This window comes from Mizuhopecten yessoensis, unplaced genomic scaffold (genome assembly GCF_002113885.1).
Source record: "Mizuhopecten yessoensis strain PY_sf001 unplaced genomic scaffold, ASM211388v2 scaffold549, whole genome shotgun sequence".
Taxonomy (NCBI): Eukaryota; Metazoa; Mollusca; class Bivalvia; order Pectinida; family Pectinidae; genus Mizuhopecten; species Mizuhopecten yessoensis.
Genome location: NW_018403602.1, coordinates 131,532 through 151,183, shown reverse-complemented (window position 1 = coordinate 151,183; position 19,652 = coordinate 131,532). Strand labels below are relative to the sequence as shown.

Genomic DNA, 19,652 nt, shown 5'->3' with positions numbered 1-19,652 from the left:
AAAAAACACAAAGTAAACTCTCTCCGATACATGCCCATTAACATATTAAACTAAGTTCATCTGTGTTCAAACTCACACAATGATACTAGCGAGGTTAATAGTTTTAGATATTTATTCATAACATAAACAGCGCTAGCATTTCTGTCGATTTTATTTCAGCTTAACCGGCCGCTATCCGGAAGAAAACATGCACCGTACTGACTGCTAGGGCAGTTATTTTCTGCTTTGAATACTTCCCACTGGCAATAATGATTCCGTAACGTACCCCTTGCGCTATCTTTTGACCATTTGGCAACTATTCGCTTCGTAGCTGACACGGTACAACACTTTTCTTTGGCTTACTTCACACGGCCAGTCATTTTGTTTGCAAAGAAATGGTGTGCTATGCGCATGCGCTAGTAGAGGGAAATCCCTGAACAAAACGTTGGTCAGACAGGTAGAAATACCGATGATTATCTTAGATTTAATCATTTTTATGAATCTATTTCAGCCAAATCCGATCGGCATTTTCCACAAGGAGCCTCACTTTATATGTTTATGTAGTATTTGGAAAAAAGACAAAAAAAAAGGTTACTTCAGCGTGATGCCCCTTTAAGAAATCAATGACTACGGTCAAATTAAATTGGTTGTAGGTATTAGGTGAATGTGTGTTGACCTTTGAACCTATTGAAGACTGTAGTACAATGTTGTTTGATGGTAGTCATTAACACACCTTAAATTCTCACTGAGCAGCTGCACAAAGTTTTTAGGGGAGGTAACTCTACGGCTCTATGGTGTTTGTTGTAACAGACAAACTCATTTTGGTATGACTACATCACAGAAACCGATTTTCCAAGAATATCCCGGGAGACAATGTTTTATTACAGACTAAAAACCTCTGTCCCTGGCATGGCATGCCACGAAGTTGCCCCTAAATGTGTGTTGACAGAAAAAATCTAACCACCCTGTTAGGAGGTGAACTCATAAAGCATTCAGGCCTAGCCATCTCTACACATAAACCAGCCAGCAGCTACTTTGGCTTTACACTAGGAAACCCATCCAAAATTATAAAATATTTACTTTTTCCCATATAAAAACTTGCTAATGCGGCTGTGTGTATTACAAGGCGACTGTATATATATAGATATGTATGAAGGTGTTGCTCCAATGGCCTGCCTCTGAATCATGACTGCTATCCGTGTGGGCCCAAACAAACACCCTCAGATCAGCCGAAAAACCTATTATTTTTGTAGACTTGGTAGATGATATATAAAACTCCATTAAACACCACACAAATTCAGAAGTCTGCTGTTAAAATAGAAAATTTCAGAACCTTAAATTCATAGAAAAATACTTTCCCCTTTTCTTCATTTTTTGGTTTGCATTGAAAAAGCCTGGAACGATTTTTTTTATCAGAATTTATCAGATCAAAACTAATCAATTTTTCCTTTTTTTTGAATTATGTTTTTCTTTTTATCAAGCCAAGCATGTCAATGAATTTCTCCCAAATGTATTGGTTTTAATATTGTGTCCTTCTCTAACATAACCTTTAATTCCTCGTAATTTATTTCCCTGTTCTGACGCTGAACTTTGTCCCTCAATGAAAATTTCAATTCTGTGCTACATAGACTGTGTTATTGACAGGACCCAGGCAACCTTTACAATCTAACTCATCCACAACACAAATATTTATAGCAATCATTTCTGCCACATTTGTAATTTTCCAGTTGAACTTTCACAAAACGTGTGAAGTTTACGAGCATGTTTATGACTTTTGACTATATGCCAGTGATGTCATTAGTCATGACCTGTTTTTCAAATGGAAATGTTGATGTTTCAAATTTCACGTGTTGACTAAAATATTATATTTAGGTAAATGTCACAGAGATGGTATATACATAAAAATCTGTCACATTACAGATATCTGTTTGTGAAAATGATTTGCAACAAACACTATATCTAGGGCGTCTTCTCCGCCGCAGTACATGAGATATCACCGAAGATCTAAAACCTTTTATCAAAACGCATCCATTATACAAAATAAGTAAATCTTTGCATTTCAATGACATTAAAATATAAAAGCATTTGTGTGTTAACATACGGGAAATTACATGAAGATTGTCACAAAATGAATTTGGGGGGGGGGGGGGGGGGTTCTGAAAATATTAACTGATTTTTAAGAAGACTCAAAACGTTAAATTGTCAAAGAATCTGCTTCACTCAGAACATTTTCTGATAAATTTCTGATCAAAATTTCTTTATAAAAGAATTCAAAATAAAGAAATGGCAATAAGGAAATGTATATATCCTATTTAATCAAAGAAATGCATAGAGTTCGCATGAACTGAAATCAGTATAAAAAGATACCAATTCTGGTCCAAAAATTATATTGGATCTCATCCCTCATACTTATAAACGATTTCTTTCCTTGCAAAATGTATCATCAATCTTCTTTAAAGCTTTCCAATTTATTTCATCTTAAAACTGATATTGGACACTTAAAAACCCCAGGAAATAGATAAAGGTAATCAACAGATGTAGGTTTCAATGACTCTGGCACCCCTTTCCACAATCATAGCATGGTCCATTTCAAAGGACTGGGTTAGTCCATTCCTACAGCTCAGGAATGCCAGGAATAATCTTCCATTACGTTAAAACAGTTTTGATGTTTCAGATATTTATATAATAATCATGTGTTACAACTCCTCTCAGCTATACGGCTGTAAGATCTAGTCTTACAACACCTCTCAGCTATACAGCTATAAGATCTACGGGTTACAACACCCCTCAGCTATACAGCTATAAGATCTAGGGGTTACAACACCCCTCAGCTATACAGCTATAAGATCATGTCTTACAAAACCTTTCAGCTATACAGCTGTAAGATCATGTCTTACAAAACCTCTCAGCTAGACAGCTATAAGATCTAGGGGTTACAACTCCCCTCAGCTATACAGCTATAAGATCAGGTCTTACAAAACCTTTCAGCTATACAGGTGTAAGATCATGTCTTACAAAACCTCTCAGCTATACAGCTATAAGATCTAGGGGATACAACACCCCTCAGCTATACAGCTATAATATCATGTCTTACAAAACCTTTCAGCTATACATCTGTAAGATCATGTCTTACAAAACCCCTCAGCGATACAGCTGTAAGATCATGTCTTACAAAATCTCTCAGCTATACAGCTATAAGATCTAGGGGATACAACACCCCTCAGCTATACAGCTATAAGATCTAGGGGTTACAAAACCTCTCAGCTATACAGCTGTAAGACCTAGGGGTTACAAAACCTCTCAGCTATACATCTGTAAGATCTAGGGGTTACAAAACCTCTCAGCTATACAGCTGTAAGATCATGTCTTACAAAACCCCTCAGCTATACAGCTGTAAGATCATGTCTTACAAAACCTCTCAGCTATACAGCTGTAAGATCTAGGGGTTACAACACCTCTCAGCTATACAGCTGTAAGATCAAGGGGTTACAAAACCTCTCAGCTATACAGCTGTAAGATCATGTCTTACAAAACCCCTCAGCTGTACAGCTGTAAGATCTAGGGGTTACAAAACCTCTCAGCTATACAGCTGTAAGACCTAGGGGTTACAAAACCTCTCAGCTATACATCTGTAAGATCTAGGGGTTACAAAACCTCTCAGCTATACAGCTGTAAGATCATGTCTTACAAAACCCCTCAGCTATACAGCTGTAAGATCATGTCTTACAAAACCTCTCAGCTATACAGCTGTAAGATCTAGGGGTTACAACACCTCTCAACTATACAGCTGTAAGATCTAGGGGTTACAAAACCTCTCAGCTATACAGCTGTAAGATCATGTCTTACAAAACCCCTCAGCTATACAGCTGTAAGATCATGTCTTACAAAACCTCTCAGCTATACAGCTGTAAGATCTAGGGGTTACAACACCTCTCAGCTATACAGCTGTAAGATCTAGGGGTTACAAAACCTCTCAGCTATACAGCTGTAAGATCATGTCTTACAAAACCCCTCAGCTATACAGCTGTAAGATCATGTCTTACAAAACCTCTCAGCTATACAGCTGTAAGATCTTGTCTTACAAAACCTCTCAGCTATACAGCTGTAAGATCTAGGGGTTACAACACCTCTCAGCTATACAGCTGTAAGATCAAGGGGTTACAAAACCTCTCAGCTATACAGCTGTAAGATCATGTCTTACAAAACCCCTCAGCTGTACAGCTGTAAGATCTAGGGGTTACAAAACCTCTCAGCTACACAGCTGTAAGATCATGTCTTACAAAACCCCTCAGCTATACAGCTGTAAGATCATGTCTTACAAAACCCCTCAGCTGTACAGCTGTAAGATCATGTCTTACAAAACCCCTCAGCTACACAGCTGTAAGATCTAGGATTGTTTAAATTAGTATTTTTGGTATTTTACCATTTGGTAAAACAGGGTCAACCAAAATAAAAACCTGAAGAAAGAATGATCTAAAACAAAACTTTCTTTGCTGTGTCATGAACGGGAATATTAGAATTGAAATGCATCTTTGATACCTCACTCAGTTTTATCCTATATCACAATTTGTTTTAATCTCCTCAACACTATCACCAGTGTACTGCCAGTCAACGGAATAGAAATACCATTTCACTATCCCTTTTTATACTGTTTCCAGGGAGCCAGGTGTGGTAACATCAAAGGAACCTGTAAACAGTTTATTAAGACAAGGTAGAAGGTTTTCCTGACCCTGTTTCCCGAGTCTTGTCAGTAAAGTTCACGGTAAAACAAATGTTGTCATTATCGTGACTGACCTCGTCTGACCTTCGTGGCTGACCTTACCTCTATCCTCCCACACCTGTGAGAGTCGATCCACAGGTGTTAAAGTCCTTGAGAGCCTGGCACAGGTAAGTAAGGAATGTCACATAGCATTATTTCGCTATCTTCTCAAGGCGGAAATATACTCCTGTTTTCTTTATCATTTGTTTTTCCACATCATATTTTCTTGTTAATGTTACCAGGCAGAAAATGGTATAAGCCAGCTTATGATGGAAATATGCATAACTGGATTTTTGTTTTTATTTTCGTTCTATTTTCCCCACATCCATGATATACCAGTTCACCTTCAACAGTGAATATTTAGATGCTGGAATGTTTCTGAAGAAAACTTTCGATCTAAATTGAGGCTATACTCTCACTAACTGCTAATTGTTTCGATCTGTTTATGATTGGCAACAGAGAAAAGATCCTTCAAAACGTGTCAAAATTAAAACATCTGATTGGACAGCAATATCTGTTTTTGTTTTGTAAGGACCAATGCCTATTTTAGGAAACGCCTTGAGTACAAGTTTCCTAGGTTTGATCGAATTATTCAAATTATGCATAAAAACAAAACTAGGAGTGACATTGCCTTTGGAATGATACAGCCTTGGAGTGACGTCCTCTTATAATGATTGAGATATTCTTGATAAAATCATCAATCATGTGTTTTATGCAAATATTTTTTGTTAATGAAACCAGTTATGATCTTGTTAAACCAGTTATGATCTTGTTAAACCAGTTATGATCTTGTTAAACCAGTTATGATCTTGTTAAACTGATACATTCGTAGGAAATTGCAATAATGATAGTTAAATATTTATTTATTTAAAATAAAAGTGTATTTGATTCTTTTGTTTTAAAATGTTTTTGCACATGCAAAAAAGCAGAAAAGAATCATTGAATTTCAAAATTAGAGTAGCAAGCTTATCCATTACAAATATGAATTAATTAAAAATTCTTAAGTTTGGATATCAAAATAGAGAAAGACAAAAAAACTATATATGCTTGAAGTCCCCATCAGAAAAAGCAACATTTGGAAATGACATCTGATGATACAGATGCTGACATGGTGTCGCTCTCTCAATGAAGTATGATACAGATGCTGACATGGTGTCGCTCTCTCAATGAAGTATGCACTTGCTGGACTCAGAAGCATGATAATTAATCGCAAACAGATTTAAAACCACGTTAGACACCGCAACTGATAGCACTGTGTCACAGTTCAGGAGAATCACGCAATCCTGTCAGATAATATGCCGATTTACTGATAATATCAGCAGATCGTTTTTGTAATGCTGACCTTAATTGGCCGTAACCATTTTGTGTATTGCCACCGGCTGAATGAACACACACAATCATTGGTAGGGTTCGAACAGTCTTCTTGGTAAAAAGGAAATTTTGTAAACAAAAAATAATTTGACTAAACATGGCACCTGGTGCCGGAGATTGGGGGCTGGACCCTGATGGGATTTTTTTTTGTTTGTTAAACTCTATCTGGGCTTAGCAGGCTTGACGTTGTTTACAAACATGTCATTGCTTATGATAAATGAAAAACTGATTTGTTTATTACACTAAACACCAATGATACACAGAGAGTGACTATGAAACTAAGCACATGTTCAGAAAACTTTAACAGGTGGACAAACTACAATGGATTGCAAGTTTCATATTTTTCAAAAAAAAAAGTCAGTTTATTTCTGTCAGCCTTTTGTGATGGGTGTAACAATGTTAGATTTGAAATAATTGTGTACCAAAATAAACAATTTTAAAACACAACTGCTGCGAACCTCAATCTGAATATCAGCCATTTTATACACAAATACATTCAAAGCTCATTAATATTGACCAATTATATTATATAGTCTATACCACCAATTATATTATATAGTCTATACCACAAATTATATTATATAGTCTATACCACCAATAATATTATATAGTCTATACCACCAATTAAATTATATAGTCTATACCACCAATTATATTATATAGTCTATACCACAAATTATATTATAAAGTCTATACCACAAATTAAAGACATTAAAAATACCCCTGAATATTTGGTCAGGTACTTGGTAGAACTAGAACATGGCATTTTCATTGTAAAAATCCACAGCAATATTGAAGCCATTGCAAGCCTGAACATGATTTTGCCATCAGACCATGTGATTAACTTTGTGAGTATTGGATACATTTAATGTACCGATTGTTACATAATTTAGGTGTTATAATTATATCTTTATACTCTCAAACCTAAAAAAAATACACTCCATTTATAGCTGTATAAATTATATGGCCCATTTATAAACCATGAACACGCATATATCATAGAAAATCTCCCAATCTTAATGAAGTTTTTACAGGATTAGAAATGTTGTTTATTCATTTATCCCCTTTTCTGACGACAACATAAATACACAGTCAGATATGGATTTAAAGCTTTGAAACCCAACTTAATATTGTTATGTGTATAATATTTAATTTATTAATATACCTGGTAGTTATTAGTTTACCACCAGGTTAGTAACAGGTTGAAAATACTAAATTATGAGATATTTAGGCTACAGATATCATTATATAGCACAATGAGCTAACACACGCCATCAAGTTCACCATTAAAGTACATCTGTTTGAGGCAGAATCGCTGCTTCATACCAGCAGAAAGTTTCCATATTGGAAACATATGCATGTATTACAAATGAGCTTTTTTTTGGCTGTTTAAGTTTATTGGGTTAAACTACCTTAATGGTTCAACTTAATTACAAGTTTATTGATAGCCTGAAGCTCTATCATTTGATATATGGACTGGCATTAAAAATGTCCCGCATCTATTTCTCAAAACGCAGGCAATTAAACCCCGGCCAGGTCTGACCTTGTTTATTTCCATTTTCACTAACAAGTTCCCCGCTTTGAACATAGCTGGTTATTATCACAACAGCAAACAAACACAGCTGGAATCTCCAGTTTTAAACAAATACTCCTGGCAAATTTATAGTGTTTATACACTAATAATGAAAACGTGGAAACAAATTGTCACCAACCTAATGTGGAAGGTGATACAAGTATTGAAGCAATGATCCAAATTGCTCCTTCAGGCAGAAGGACGAGAAATTTACAGAATGCTAACACTTTGGAAGTATTGATGTGTTTTCCAACAATGGCTACCAGAAGAATTTAAACTTTTTGTTTTTAAACAATCATTTGAAATCATTAAGTACGCTATAATGGAGAATTCATATTTCTAAACACCTGTTCCTATTTATCAAACTCACATCATCAAGAACTTTGTAAGGAAACAATGAAACAATTCAAATGATATCTTATAGAAGGAACCAAAATAAACTGAATGATTTTCAGATACAATACACCTGAGCTACAATTTGTATTTTGTTGATCGAAGTCGGTATTTTCATATCAGCATCAAGATGATCTCTTTTGGCCAATAACCTTGACCTTCCAATGAAATAGTCCATGCTGTATAGGTGACAGATTCCTTATCTCAGTAATAAGCTACAAAATGCATGAACACAATTACTGTAGCATTGTATTTGTGACTATATCCCAAATAAGATAATCAGTTTATAACTCCCGATAAGGTATAAAGCAATTAGCTCAGTGAAATTACAGGTATTAATGATTTCTCGTTAGAGTCAGGTAAACACTGGAAACCCTGGTGCTAATGATGTTATTAATGGATAGTGTTTCCCTCTAGCCGAACTTGTCAATCAATGTGTAATGAAATATACATGCTATATTACTCACACCTGGTTTGACAGAAACCAAACCCCCCCTACACCAGTATTTACCTGTAGCTTTCTACCTGTGTATCAATTACTCGCAATCTATTTCACTAGCCTTCAATCCAGGTAACAAAATACCTTAAATTCCTAAAACAGCTTAATCAAAGATTTTTTTTACAAATGATGAAGTAAAGCGGACTGTCCTGTTATTTGTTACAAAGTGTTCCTTCCCTAAACAATTGTAGTACTGTCATAAAGAATTTGCCCGATAGTGCGTAAAACCTAGCCCGATCATGACTGTTTGCCCACAATCAGTCAAGTACATCTAATCGATATATACCGTTTACTTATTCATACATACACTATGTACACGTATTAGGTACTACACGGCCAAATATTGCATTATCAAGCTTAATACAAGCACATGATTCATTTCATTAAAGCCTAAAGCAAATTTACTTGTAGAACTGCACTCAAATTTTTCAAACACTTTTCTTCTTTCTTTAAAAAAAAAAAAAAAGGTTAACTATGTCTTCATATTTCTTGTCATTCAGTGAACATTTTGAAACCAAACAAACACTTTTGACTTTGAATTTAAACAAATTTGTCAATAGTTTGGGTGTAGGTTTCAAAAGGAAGTCAATATGCATTTTGGCCTTAGAGAACAACCTTGGGTACATTGGCTAACAATCTACATTCCACACAATCTTTTTTGGCCAATGCAAAGTTACGAACATTGAACAGATTCTACAATTACAAAATACTCATTAAAGATCCCACCACAGGCATGATCAGCTATATTCTGCAGAATGACAAGGCACATTTTTTGTTCCACCGATTCTCTGCTTCAACTGTGTCATATACAGAAATGAGGATTTTTTGAGTGCTCAAATCTGCCTGGAAGCTGATCGCAATTGTTATCAAATGGAAAAAAGTATGACGGTTGATCTGGATTGTTGACCTTTTACTAGCTATTTCATTACGTCTGCCTGATATTGAATCTGATATCCAAGTCATGGTAACATTTGTGTGACCTAACCTATATACCTGTGGCACAATACAACAGGATGTGACCTAACCAATATACCTGTGGCACAATACAACAGGATGTTACCTAACCTATATACCTGTGGCACAATACAATATGATGTTACCTTACCTATATACCTGTGGCACAATACAACAGGATGTGACCTAACCTATATATCTGTGGCACAATACAACAGGATGTGACCTAACCTATTTATCTGTGGCACAATACAACAGGATGTGACCTAACCTATATACCTGTGGCACAATACAACAGGATGTGACCTAACCTATATACCTGTAGCACAATACAACAGAATGTGACCTAACCTATATACCTGTGGCACAATACAACAGGATGTTACCTAACCGATATACCTGTGGCACAATACAACAGGATGTGACTTAACCTATATACCTGTGGCACAATACAACAGGATGTGACCTAACCTATATACCTGTGGCACAATACAACAGGATGTGACCTAACCTATATACCTGTGGCAAAATACAACAGGATGTGACCTAACCTATATACCTGTGGCACAATACAACAGGATTTTAATCGATCTGTTCCCATCTAATGATACGTGCATGTTACAGCCAGAAACAAAGAAACAACTTGAAAAAACAAAAACATTTTGCTATGCTGATGCTGAATGACTAGAAATTAAGACTTCTTTATTGAATTTGAAACATATTTCATTTACAAAATCCTTACCAATAGCTGCCAATTACCTGTACAGCTTCGTTGGTATTTATGCCCCACAGCTACCAGCTCTGTGTCATTATTACCTTCAAGCTTTCACAGTTTTGAAAACCTATTTTGACTAATTGCGCTGCCTGTTTGCAGCCAGCAGCCATAACATGGGGATGGTTTATTAGCACAGACCCTTGGGCTCCGATTTGTCACACCTGTGTTAACGTTGGTAGCGACAATTAATTAGACGTGGAATCTCCCGACAATACTGCTTGGAAGCGCCAACCAAGAAATTCAAACTTCCAAGCACCTAACCACCAGTTTACAATAGTGAACATTGCAACAGCACAAATAGCTAGACTATACACACTCCAGTTTCTGTTTGACAAGATCAATGCTTAAAACTCAGTACAATGCTATTCTGGACAGTCATCTTCTGAAACATTGATTTCAGTTCTGCCATGTTTGAAGTGGACAGACATACCAAAGCCGTTCCAATATATGGCTGCCGCTCAGTACAAGACCACTGCACACACGTACTTATACTCTATCAATTATAAAGTTAAATATAGAATAATGTTTGTATGTAATTTCTAAGATCATAAGTATGACAAGGAAAAGAATTCTTATGAAGAAGTTTTTTTCTTTACAAAGCTGCTTTGAACAATCCCTTGACAAACCTACAGATGAACCAAGGCGAGATCTGCATTCTTCTAGATTTCTAAATGCAGATTTACATATTTTGAAACTTGACAGTTGCTTTATTTGCATAACTTCATTTGTTTCAAACTACAACCAATAAGTGGAGAAGGATATTTGTATTAGGCTCTGCTACAAATGTCTGATACGCTGTGCACAAAGCCTCAGTGCACACTGGCATCTGGCGAGGAAATTCTCATTGGCAGGCTAATCACCTACGGCCATCTTGACTAAATTACCATAATGTTTTCGAACAAATTACTCGGAGATATTGCTATCAATATCGTCATCTTATATCTTTACGTGTTTTTTCTCCCGTTTGAACATGCCTGGAGTTGTAGTGCCATGCGAATGCCGCATTAGTTATTGGTACGCCACCACACAACATTGGTACGCTAGGTCTGTTAGGGGATTACCGATAATCTAAACAGTCCGTCACTTACTGTCAATCAATGATGCAAATATCTCGTCCAGATATGGTTTTGTTTTCATCTTTACAACAATTATTACAAACCCAATCACTTTTTAATCCTTGAATTATTTTTCTCTTTACACCCTGGGTGTCCTAGAATAATGCCAAGCTAAACGACGTTTATCAATCGAGTTTAGAAGTGACTGCCGAGGGTTAGACGCGAGGGTTAGGTTGTCGACTTAGTTTAAAGGCGCCCTAAAAAATTCTCTAGAATTATGATTCATTATACCGTCAGGTCGCCAAATGAGTTTAGGGGTTCCCTAAATAATAATAACAATAATAATAATAATTTGAGGTTCTTATATACCGCCTTATCACAACCTAGTTTGTAGGTCGTCTCAAAGCAGTTCACAAATTATTATCCGTGGTTATAGGGCTTTTGCAACTAGTCAATATTTTTCTCAACTCCCTGGGGAGCATACAGGTGGTGCTGCCATTTCGGCATTCACAGCTAGCATTCACCAATTCTGGCACTACCCTACCACGTACTCATTTACAGCTGAGTAGACTGGAACAAGCGGGGTATAGTATCTTGCTCGAAGATACGACACAATGCCGTGACGTGACTCGAACACGCAACCCTTCGGTAGCGAGCCCGGCGTCCTACCACTAGACTATTATGCCTCCTAAAATCTGCATGCCTGGCTTTATGGTCAGGTTGTCAAATGAAATTCGGGTTCTCTAGAATAATGCCTGGCTACGGTGCGGTTGTTAATATGGTTTTGGGGTTCTCTACAATAGTATAAATATGCATGGCGATATATTGTCAGGTTGTCTACTGAGTTTTTTCTTACCCCTCCTATTTTCACTAAAGAGATTTCGTTTAATTTTATCACCTAGTGTTGGCATTATCATTCTTAATTATAATTTTTTTCATTATCAAAGGAAACAATGTGAAGCAAACAGGAATTGCATCAAATTCTTTCAGTTTGTTTTGGAAGAGTTTTAATGGTATTTAAGATGCATTTGATAGTGAGAGTGATTTTTTAGATTTAATAAAAGCGGCTGCATCAGGGCTGTTAAGTGTCCCAACCAGGGCTGTTAAGTTCTATTTGAGCTATTTCATTATTCCTGACATACTCAATGAAGAAATACCATGAAGAGTGCTTTTTTTTTGCCTGTTAGATTTACGGCACTTTTTCGCTCTTACACAAAATTCATCCAAAAGTCCTTTATCTAAACAAGGCCATGGTCGAATTTGCTAAGTGGACAGTTTGATCAGGATGGTTCAGCAATCAGAACAAGCTGTTGTTTATAGGGCTTGGTAGGATAGGATTATTGTAGATATATTTGCCTTGATATTGAAGAAGATACATTGTTGAGTTTGTAAAGCTATCTACCCCTATTACCCTAATTGGTTTAGTACGAGGGGATTCGTTCGTACCAGTAACTGGTTTTTATTGTATTCATAGGTTTGCTTATCAAGATTATGTATCTATGAAGGGGAAAATTTATTATTTTTACTCCTTTCTTTTAAATGAAAACAACCCTATCGACTTCCACAGGAAATATAGAGCCCCATTTATCCAGAAATATGGAGTTCAAATGAAAACTCAGGTATAGCTATAAATATTCAGCGAAGAAAATAGGAATATAATTGGTTATCAAAAACTGGAACGTAAATTTGTTAATGTTTACTTTCCGAGTTTGTATTAACACTATTCAGCAATTGTCTACTACGTCGGTCAGACATGCTTTTACGATTTAGTAGCTGATAACTGATGATGTCAAATAATCATTTACTAGAAGTATACTGTTTGAATCATTGTCTCGGTCTCCTTTAATTCCGAAGACCCTCATATTTTTCGAGTGTGCTCATCTGGTAAGTTAGATAACACCCTACCTATGACTATGTAGCTAACAGTGGTACAGTATGCTGTTACATGTGTGTTGTGGACAAACATGATCTTCAGACCACTTAAACTAATACCAGTGACTAAATTAGTCTGACCTCAGCAGCAACATTTCCCTGACTATACATATCACTGAATTCTTACCCAAATCACAAGGATTTAAAACACAAACAAGTTGTCCCTGAACCCTCCAAGTCCAAGTTAACCAAATCCCCCTTACTGTTATGAATTTACATGGTTTCAATAAGCAAGCCATTTACAATTTGGCATTTTGTTTCATTAAAAATAATTGGTGAGATTCAAATTTGGTTAGATTTGAGTTATATTGTTGGGAAAGAATCTGCATTAGAGTGTTTGATAAGAATCCAAAGATAATTAATAAATATGTTTTGAAAAATATTCTCTTCACCACATTTTTAGCGTTTTATCGGAGAAATGAGATACTGCATGATGTCAGACCTATGACAGGTATAAATCAGGGCTATGAATGTCCAGAATAAACTCTATATATCGTTATAAATATCTTAAATGTACGTAGTAGATCTTATTAGATTTCAACTGTTTTGAAAGAATTACATTTCATTGTTTATTTGCTTGATTTGAAATTATAATTCACAAATGAGTTTAATAGAGACTGTATTGGTGAAAAGATTAGGAAATTTTTCAAAATGAGACAATTTCTGCTTCGGACATTCATCACCTTTGACATAACATTTCTTACGTAGGGTGATAATAAAAATGAAATGCTACATACCTCTTTCTGCCGAATATGATAGAGTCACGAGGCAGGAAATGACCCCTAGAACACCGCTGATTTTCATGATGACAGCTTTACAGCTGTGTCTTTGTTTTTACCTGAAATTGGACCACAAAATACAACATACAACATCTAACTTTACCACTCTAGATGTACCATCATCCCTCCACCAGACAGTCCGTTAGTAATCCACCAAGATTAGTAATCCGCGGAGATTAGTAATCCAGAGTCTCATCCAAAATGTCTGTTCGTCTTACGACACATTTTACAGAGGTCAATACAGAAATGTTAGTAAGGTGTATATATCCACGTTCTCCACAATTCCACTAAACTATAAGTAGGTGTTGTTTAAAGAGTTAATCAAAGACCATAACCTCTGACCTAATGGGTTATTGTTTATACAGGTAATCCGAAGTTAACCTTTGACCCTATAGGCTATTGTTTATACAGGTAATCCTAAGTTCTAAGTTCCCTACCTATACTGCTAATCAATATCCACTTCCAACGTGATATACTTTCCCAGTACTCCGAACCTTACCCACACGGAAAATTTCACCGGGAACAAATCTGTTCCCTAAAAGGATTTGTCTGTACAATCAACAGTAATAATGATCTAATCCATTATGGGCCTTTTTTTTGCAAGGATTACATTAAAAATCTTATTACCTCTGATGAAACTCAAGGGGAAAAAATCACAGTACGAGCAAATTTTCTGGCCCAATTGGTGGATGGGAGTAAGATACGAGGTTAGTTTCCAGCTCTGTCAGACAACATGAGGGATGCCATTAGTACCTGCGTTTGTTTTGAAATCCAATTTCTCAATCGAATACCATATGGGCACCTTCAGACACACTAAAACATTGAGTAATCGCTACTAATTTTCTTCAGGTTAATTCTAGCTTGGCTCTGTAAATTGATAAAAATCACTCCTGAAATTTCTCTCCTGAGAAGGAAAAAATAATCCAAACACAAAACCTGAGAGACCTTGGCCCTTTACTTCTCCAGGAATTAACCTCACCAGATGATTAGCCATGTAAAAAAAGGGCCTCATTTGTCATGTCGAACGGAAGTGTTCCCAAGTGTTTAAACAAATGTTTCCAAGCTTCCAATCCACCTGCCTTGTTGTATTGGTGACACTATATACCAGTATGTTCTGTATGTCACTCAGCAACTCTACCAATAAGCAATGATGCTTGGGTGCTCTCCGCTGCCAAGCAAAGGCAAAAGTCAGCGAGACGCCTTCTCAGCATCAGTATGAGCCAAACATGGATCGAGAAGGAAGACCCAATAGGGACACGTTAGGATGCGACTCGATGAGTGGAAGGGTAGCACAATGCCAAGATCATGCACAGAAGTGTTAGTAACCAGAACAACTAGATCTGGCACGTTCCCCTTGCACTAGCAACTATCCACTCACAATGATTGAACCTTAATTGGGTTTAACTAGAAGTATTTCCCTCAAGAGAAAGTCAAATTTTCAGATTAATTTTGCAAATTATAATTTCTTTTCATGAAAGCCAACTTTTAGTTTTGATTATTCCAGCCGATATTTTCCCTAGTATGCAGAGCGAGTGTGAACTGTCCTAGAGATAACTATAGTACTTGAAGTTCAATACAACCCATGCAAATTTTATGAGCAAACTTATCATGTATTAATAAATTAAACTTCGACATTTTGCATGTCAGGTTTTTAGAAAATGAATGTATTCTTGTATAGTGTCTGTTGATTTGATTTTCATTGGGAAATAAACAACTGAAGGAAGTTACCTAGCATCGATTTCTAGCAGGTAAGAAATCAGAAGATCAAAGGCAAGACTCAGAATTTAAAGTCAGCCGATTTATTCCAAAACAGGCAAAGGTAAAAAAGGTAAGTCTATAAATAGACTGACAGGTGAGAATCTAAACTTATTAAGGAAAGGTACGTTTCACATTGACCTGTACAGTTAAACAAAATAATTAACCCTTTCACCCCTATGTAACTTTAGGAGACTCTACCATGCATTGATATGGATTAGTCCATTATATGGTGGTGAAAGGGTAAACTGATGTTTTGGGGTATATTAATTAGCTAAACGGTGCATTTCACTGGTATAGTGGTAAAATCTCGGTTAGTATGAGTGTTATATAAATGTAGGTTTTAATTAAATAAATGTTTAGAAGATTCAGTATAAAGAATTTGACAGAATTTTAAATAAAAACAATTTACTAAACAGATACAATACAATTAATATACAATACAATCATCGCAAAAACTGATGGGATTTGTTTTAGTAGTAACTTTTAATTTTTCTTTTTCCTTTTTTTGTTGTTGATGAATATAATTGAAAAATTCACCAATATTGATTGTCTGTCTTTCAAATATATTGAATATAATCTGTGAAAGGTTATAGGTCAAAACAGGTTAATTCTACAAATGTTTCAACATTTATATACATGGATATTCATGAATGATTAAGGAAAGAATGATACTTATCAAGTATAGTCCCGAAATGTCAAAGACCTCGAAATGTCAAAGACGGAAGAATATATCACGGAAAGAAAACAATTTGATTCTATAGACATGTAATTTATGTGTATACATACATATGAACGTCTTCGTTTGAGCGTAATAAACTTATGAGGAGATCTCGATGTCATCACAGGAACACAGTTATACCTACATTTGTCTCGTAGGACTTCAGGGGCCAGATAATATTGTACATTTACGACCGCCATGAACAATGATAATGCATAGGGCTCTCAGTGCTAAACATGAATAGCTATATAGTGTACCTAAAATCTAATCTGTTACGAGGGTCAGTCAAAATTTGACCTGTCCCCACAGGTATATATTTACCTATATTTCTACCTGAGAGATTTATCTACCCTAGATAAACAAAGATAACAACAAAAATCAGAGATCCCCCACCACTAAAACACACAGGTAAATATGGTCACCTGTATTTCTACAGGTATATATATAGACAATACCTCACCAGCACTCACAGAACTTAGTCTTGTAAGTACATCCTTAAAATTTGTATAAATCCCAACAGTTTTCTTCACAAAAACACTAAAACTGGTTTAAAATGGTCTGATTAAAATCCAAACTGTTTCCTTTTGGTTTTGTCACTGACTAGTGTATGTGTAGCACCGTTAGTATCCTCACAATTTACAGGTGTCCATACTGTAGACCATGACACATACACTACGGCCTGTATACACTCATTCACTTAGCCCCAAGTTTTCCCATTATACACGAGTCTAAATGCCCAGGGGACACCAGCTTTTGAATAGTGTTGGTTCTTTTTATCACTCCCAGCCAATCAAAGACGTCCTTACAAGTGACACTGGCCATGTCAACTCCAATGGCTAAGGGGGGACAACCCAGGTAAGTCCAGCTAGCACATACAGGTGTGTAATGGCACTGGTCTGATTTCACCTGTACAGGTCACAGTTCATTAACTCCTGGTATAGTAAAAACGATGAATGGGAATGGAATTAGGTCAGATACCCAGACCGTTCTTAATAACCCCCTATGTTTTCACACACCACACTGAGATCAAGGGAATAGGAACTCATTAAGATTTTTACTTTTGTACCACCTAACCAGGTAAGATTAAACATCTCATTAATGATTTAAAAATAGAAACATGGTCAGTGCTCTACATTGGTCAATGGCCTAAGGACGAGATTGAACAAACAGACGGTTTGTTTATTTATTTATGGCAGGTTTTAAACAAATAAAAACATCATGTATGTACAATGCCTCAGTATGTTGGACCAGGTTGTGTTTTCTTCACTATAGGTATATATCTGCCAAAACTTGAACCAGATATGTGAATTACTCCGGTACGGAACAAACTTCCCATTCAGCCTTAATGAATGAACTGCACACATGCTATTAGAACATGAAAATGCTCAATCATGTTGGGACACCGGCCAATGAATTGTTTTTATTACCAGCCAAAAGTACATGTTTGTATCATACCATGTGCTCAGTAGCTGTGAAACCTTGTTAGCTTAAATAAGCAAAAGCAGAAATTATCTAAGGTGCTTTTTTTATGATTCAGATATTTCTATTTCCATGTCTTGATTTTTCTTTCTCTCAGAAGATATTAAGAATTGTTACATATATACAAACTTCTGCTAAATTTCAGTTTACACAATTTTAACACTATAGATACTCATGTTGACTGTTATCTTATCAAGCTTACCAGACTTCTGGTTTGGAACAGTAACAAACAATGGTATACATTTCTTGTCCTTGTTGAAAAACTCAACAATGCCACCTTATGTAAAGCAGTCTGTGGAACAAAAATCTCTTGTACTTCGTCAAAAAATCTTATTTCTATCATTTTTTTTTATTCTGCTTCAATAATCAATATGAGAGAGAAAATTTGAAGAACATTTTACAAATTGATTTTAAGAGACTAAAATAGAGTGTCTGTTCCAATAGAGCTAAAAAGTGTTTGAAATAAACTGGTCTCACCTTTCTATGGGTGCAGTTAAACCGTTTAATTTTCAATGAGGTGCAGAGGTCATTCACGGTGTGCTCTGTTTTTGCTAACATGTATTGCAGTACATGTACCTGTCTAGGAAGGCCACATTCATTGTACAAAACTAGCTACACTATGATTCAGAGCTATTGTCAAATTAAAAACCAAATTTAGTCACAACTAATAAGCACCTGTATTGAGAGGGCTCCCTTGATATATTATGTAACGTGTATTGTTTCTGTACTCCTCAGTAAATTATCATACAAGACCATCTGTTATCTGTTGTCAGACATCTAAGCAGTTATAGCTTTTTTGTGACACGTTGTTGCTTACAAGTGACATTTGTCTGTAAGTCATCACAAAATAAACCTGTCTGAAGAGACCACCTATATAAAAACCCTTCTCTCAGCACTGTATAGCAAATTTAACCTGTCCATGAAGACCACATAAGGCAGGATAAACTGTGCAAGTGACCATTGTCCCTCAAGGCAGATTCCACTGCAGTGTCAATGGTCCCTAAATAAGGTTCAAATATAGTGACAGCAGTCTTTCAAGACAGGTTCTGTGCTTAGTGGTCTATCAAGGCAGGTTAACTGTAGTGACAGTGGTCTTTTTAGACAGGCTCAACTGTAGTGACAGTGGTCTCTTAAGACAAGTTCAACTGTAGTGATAGTGGTCTCTTTATACAGGTTCAACTGTAGTGACAGTGGTCTCTTTATACAGGTTCAACTGTATTGACATTGGTCTCTTTAGACATGTTCAACTGTAGTGAGTGGTCTCTCAAGACAGGTCCAACTGTAGTGACTGGTCTCTCAAGACAGGTCCAACTGTAGTGACAGTGGTCTCTCAAGACAGATTCAACTGTAGTGACATTGGTCTCTTTAGACAGGTTCAACTGTAGTGACAGTGGTCTCTCAAGACAGGTCCAACTGTAGTGACAGTGGTCTCTCAAGACAGATTCAACTGTAGTGACAGTGGTCTCTCAAGACAGGTCCAACTGTAGTGACATTGGTCTCTTTAGACAGGTTCAACTGTAGTGACAGTGGTCTCTCAAGACAGGTCCAACTGTAGTGACAGTGGTCTCTCAAGACAGGTTCAACTGTAGTGACAGTGGTCTCTCAAGACAGGTCCAACTGTAGTGACA

The 19,652-nt window shown here is 36.3% G+C and overlaps 1 protein-coding gene across 7 annotated transcripts in view; it reads right to left on the bottom strand.

Annotated features, from left to right (window-relative positions):
• Window positions 1–19,652, bottom strand: part of LOC110450747 (tyrosine-protein phosphatase Lar-like) — a 277,405-nt gene that overhangs the window by 163,907 nt on the left and 93,846 nt on the right. For 5 of the 7 annotated variants that reach the window (XM_021498451.1, XM_021498459.1, XM_021498477.1 and 2 more), the window contains exon 3: window positions 14,028–14,128. In XM_021498451.1, the coding sequence (XP_021354126.1) occupies window positions 14,028–14,094 (67 nt within the window). In that variant the 5' untranslated portion in view covers window positions 14,095–14,128. Of the gene's footprint in view, window positions 1–14,027; window positions 14,129–17,000; window positions 17,317–19,652 lie in introns of those variants that run through there. The other 2 variants (XM_021498441.1, XM_021498433.1) reach the window with 2 other exon arrangements.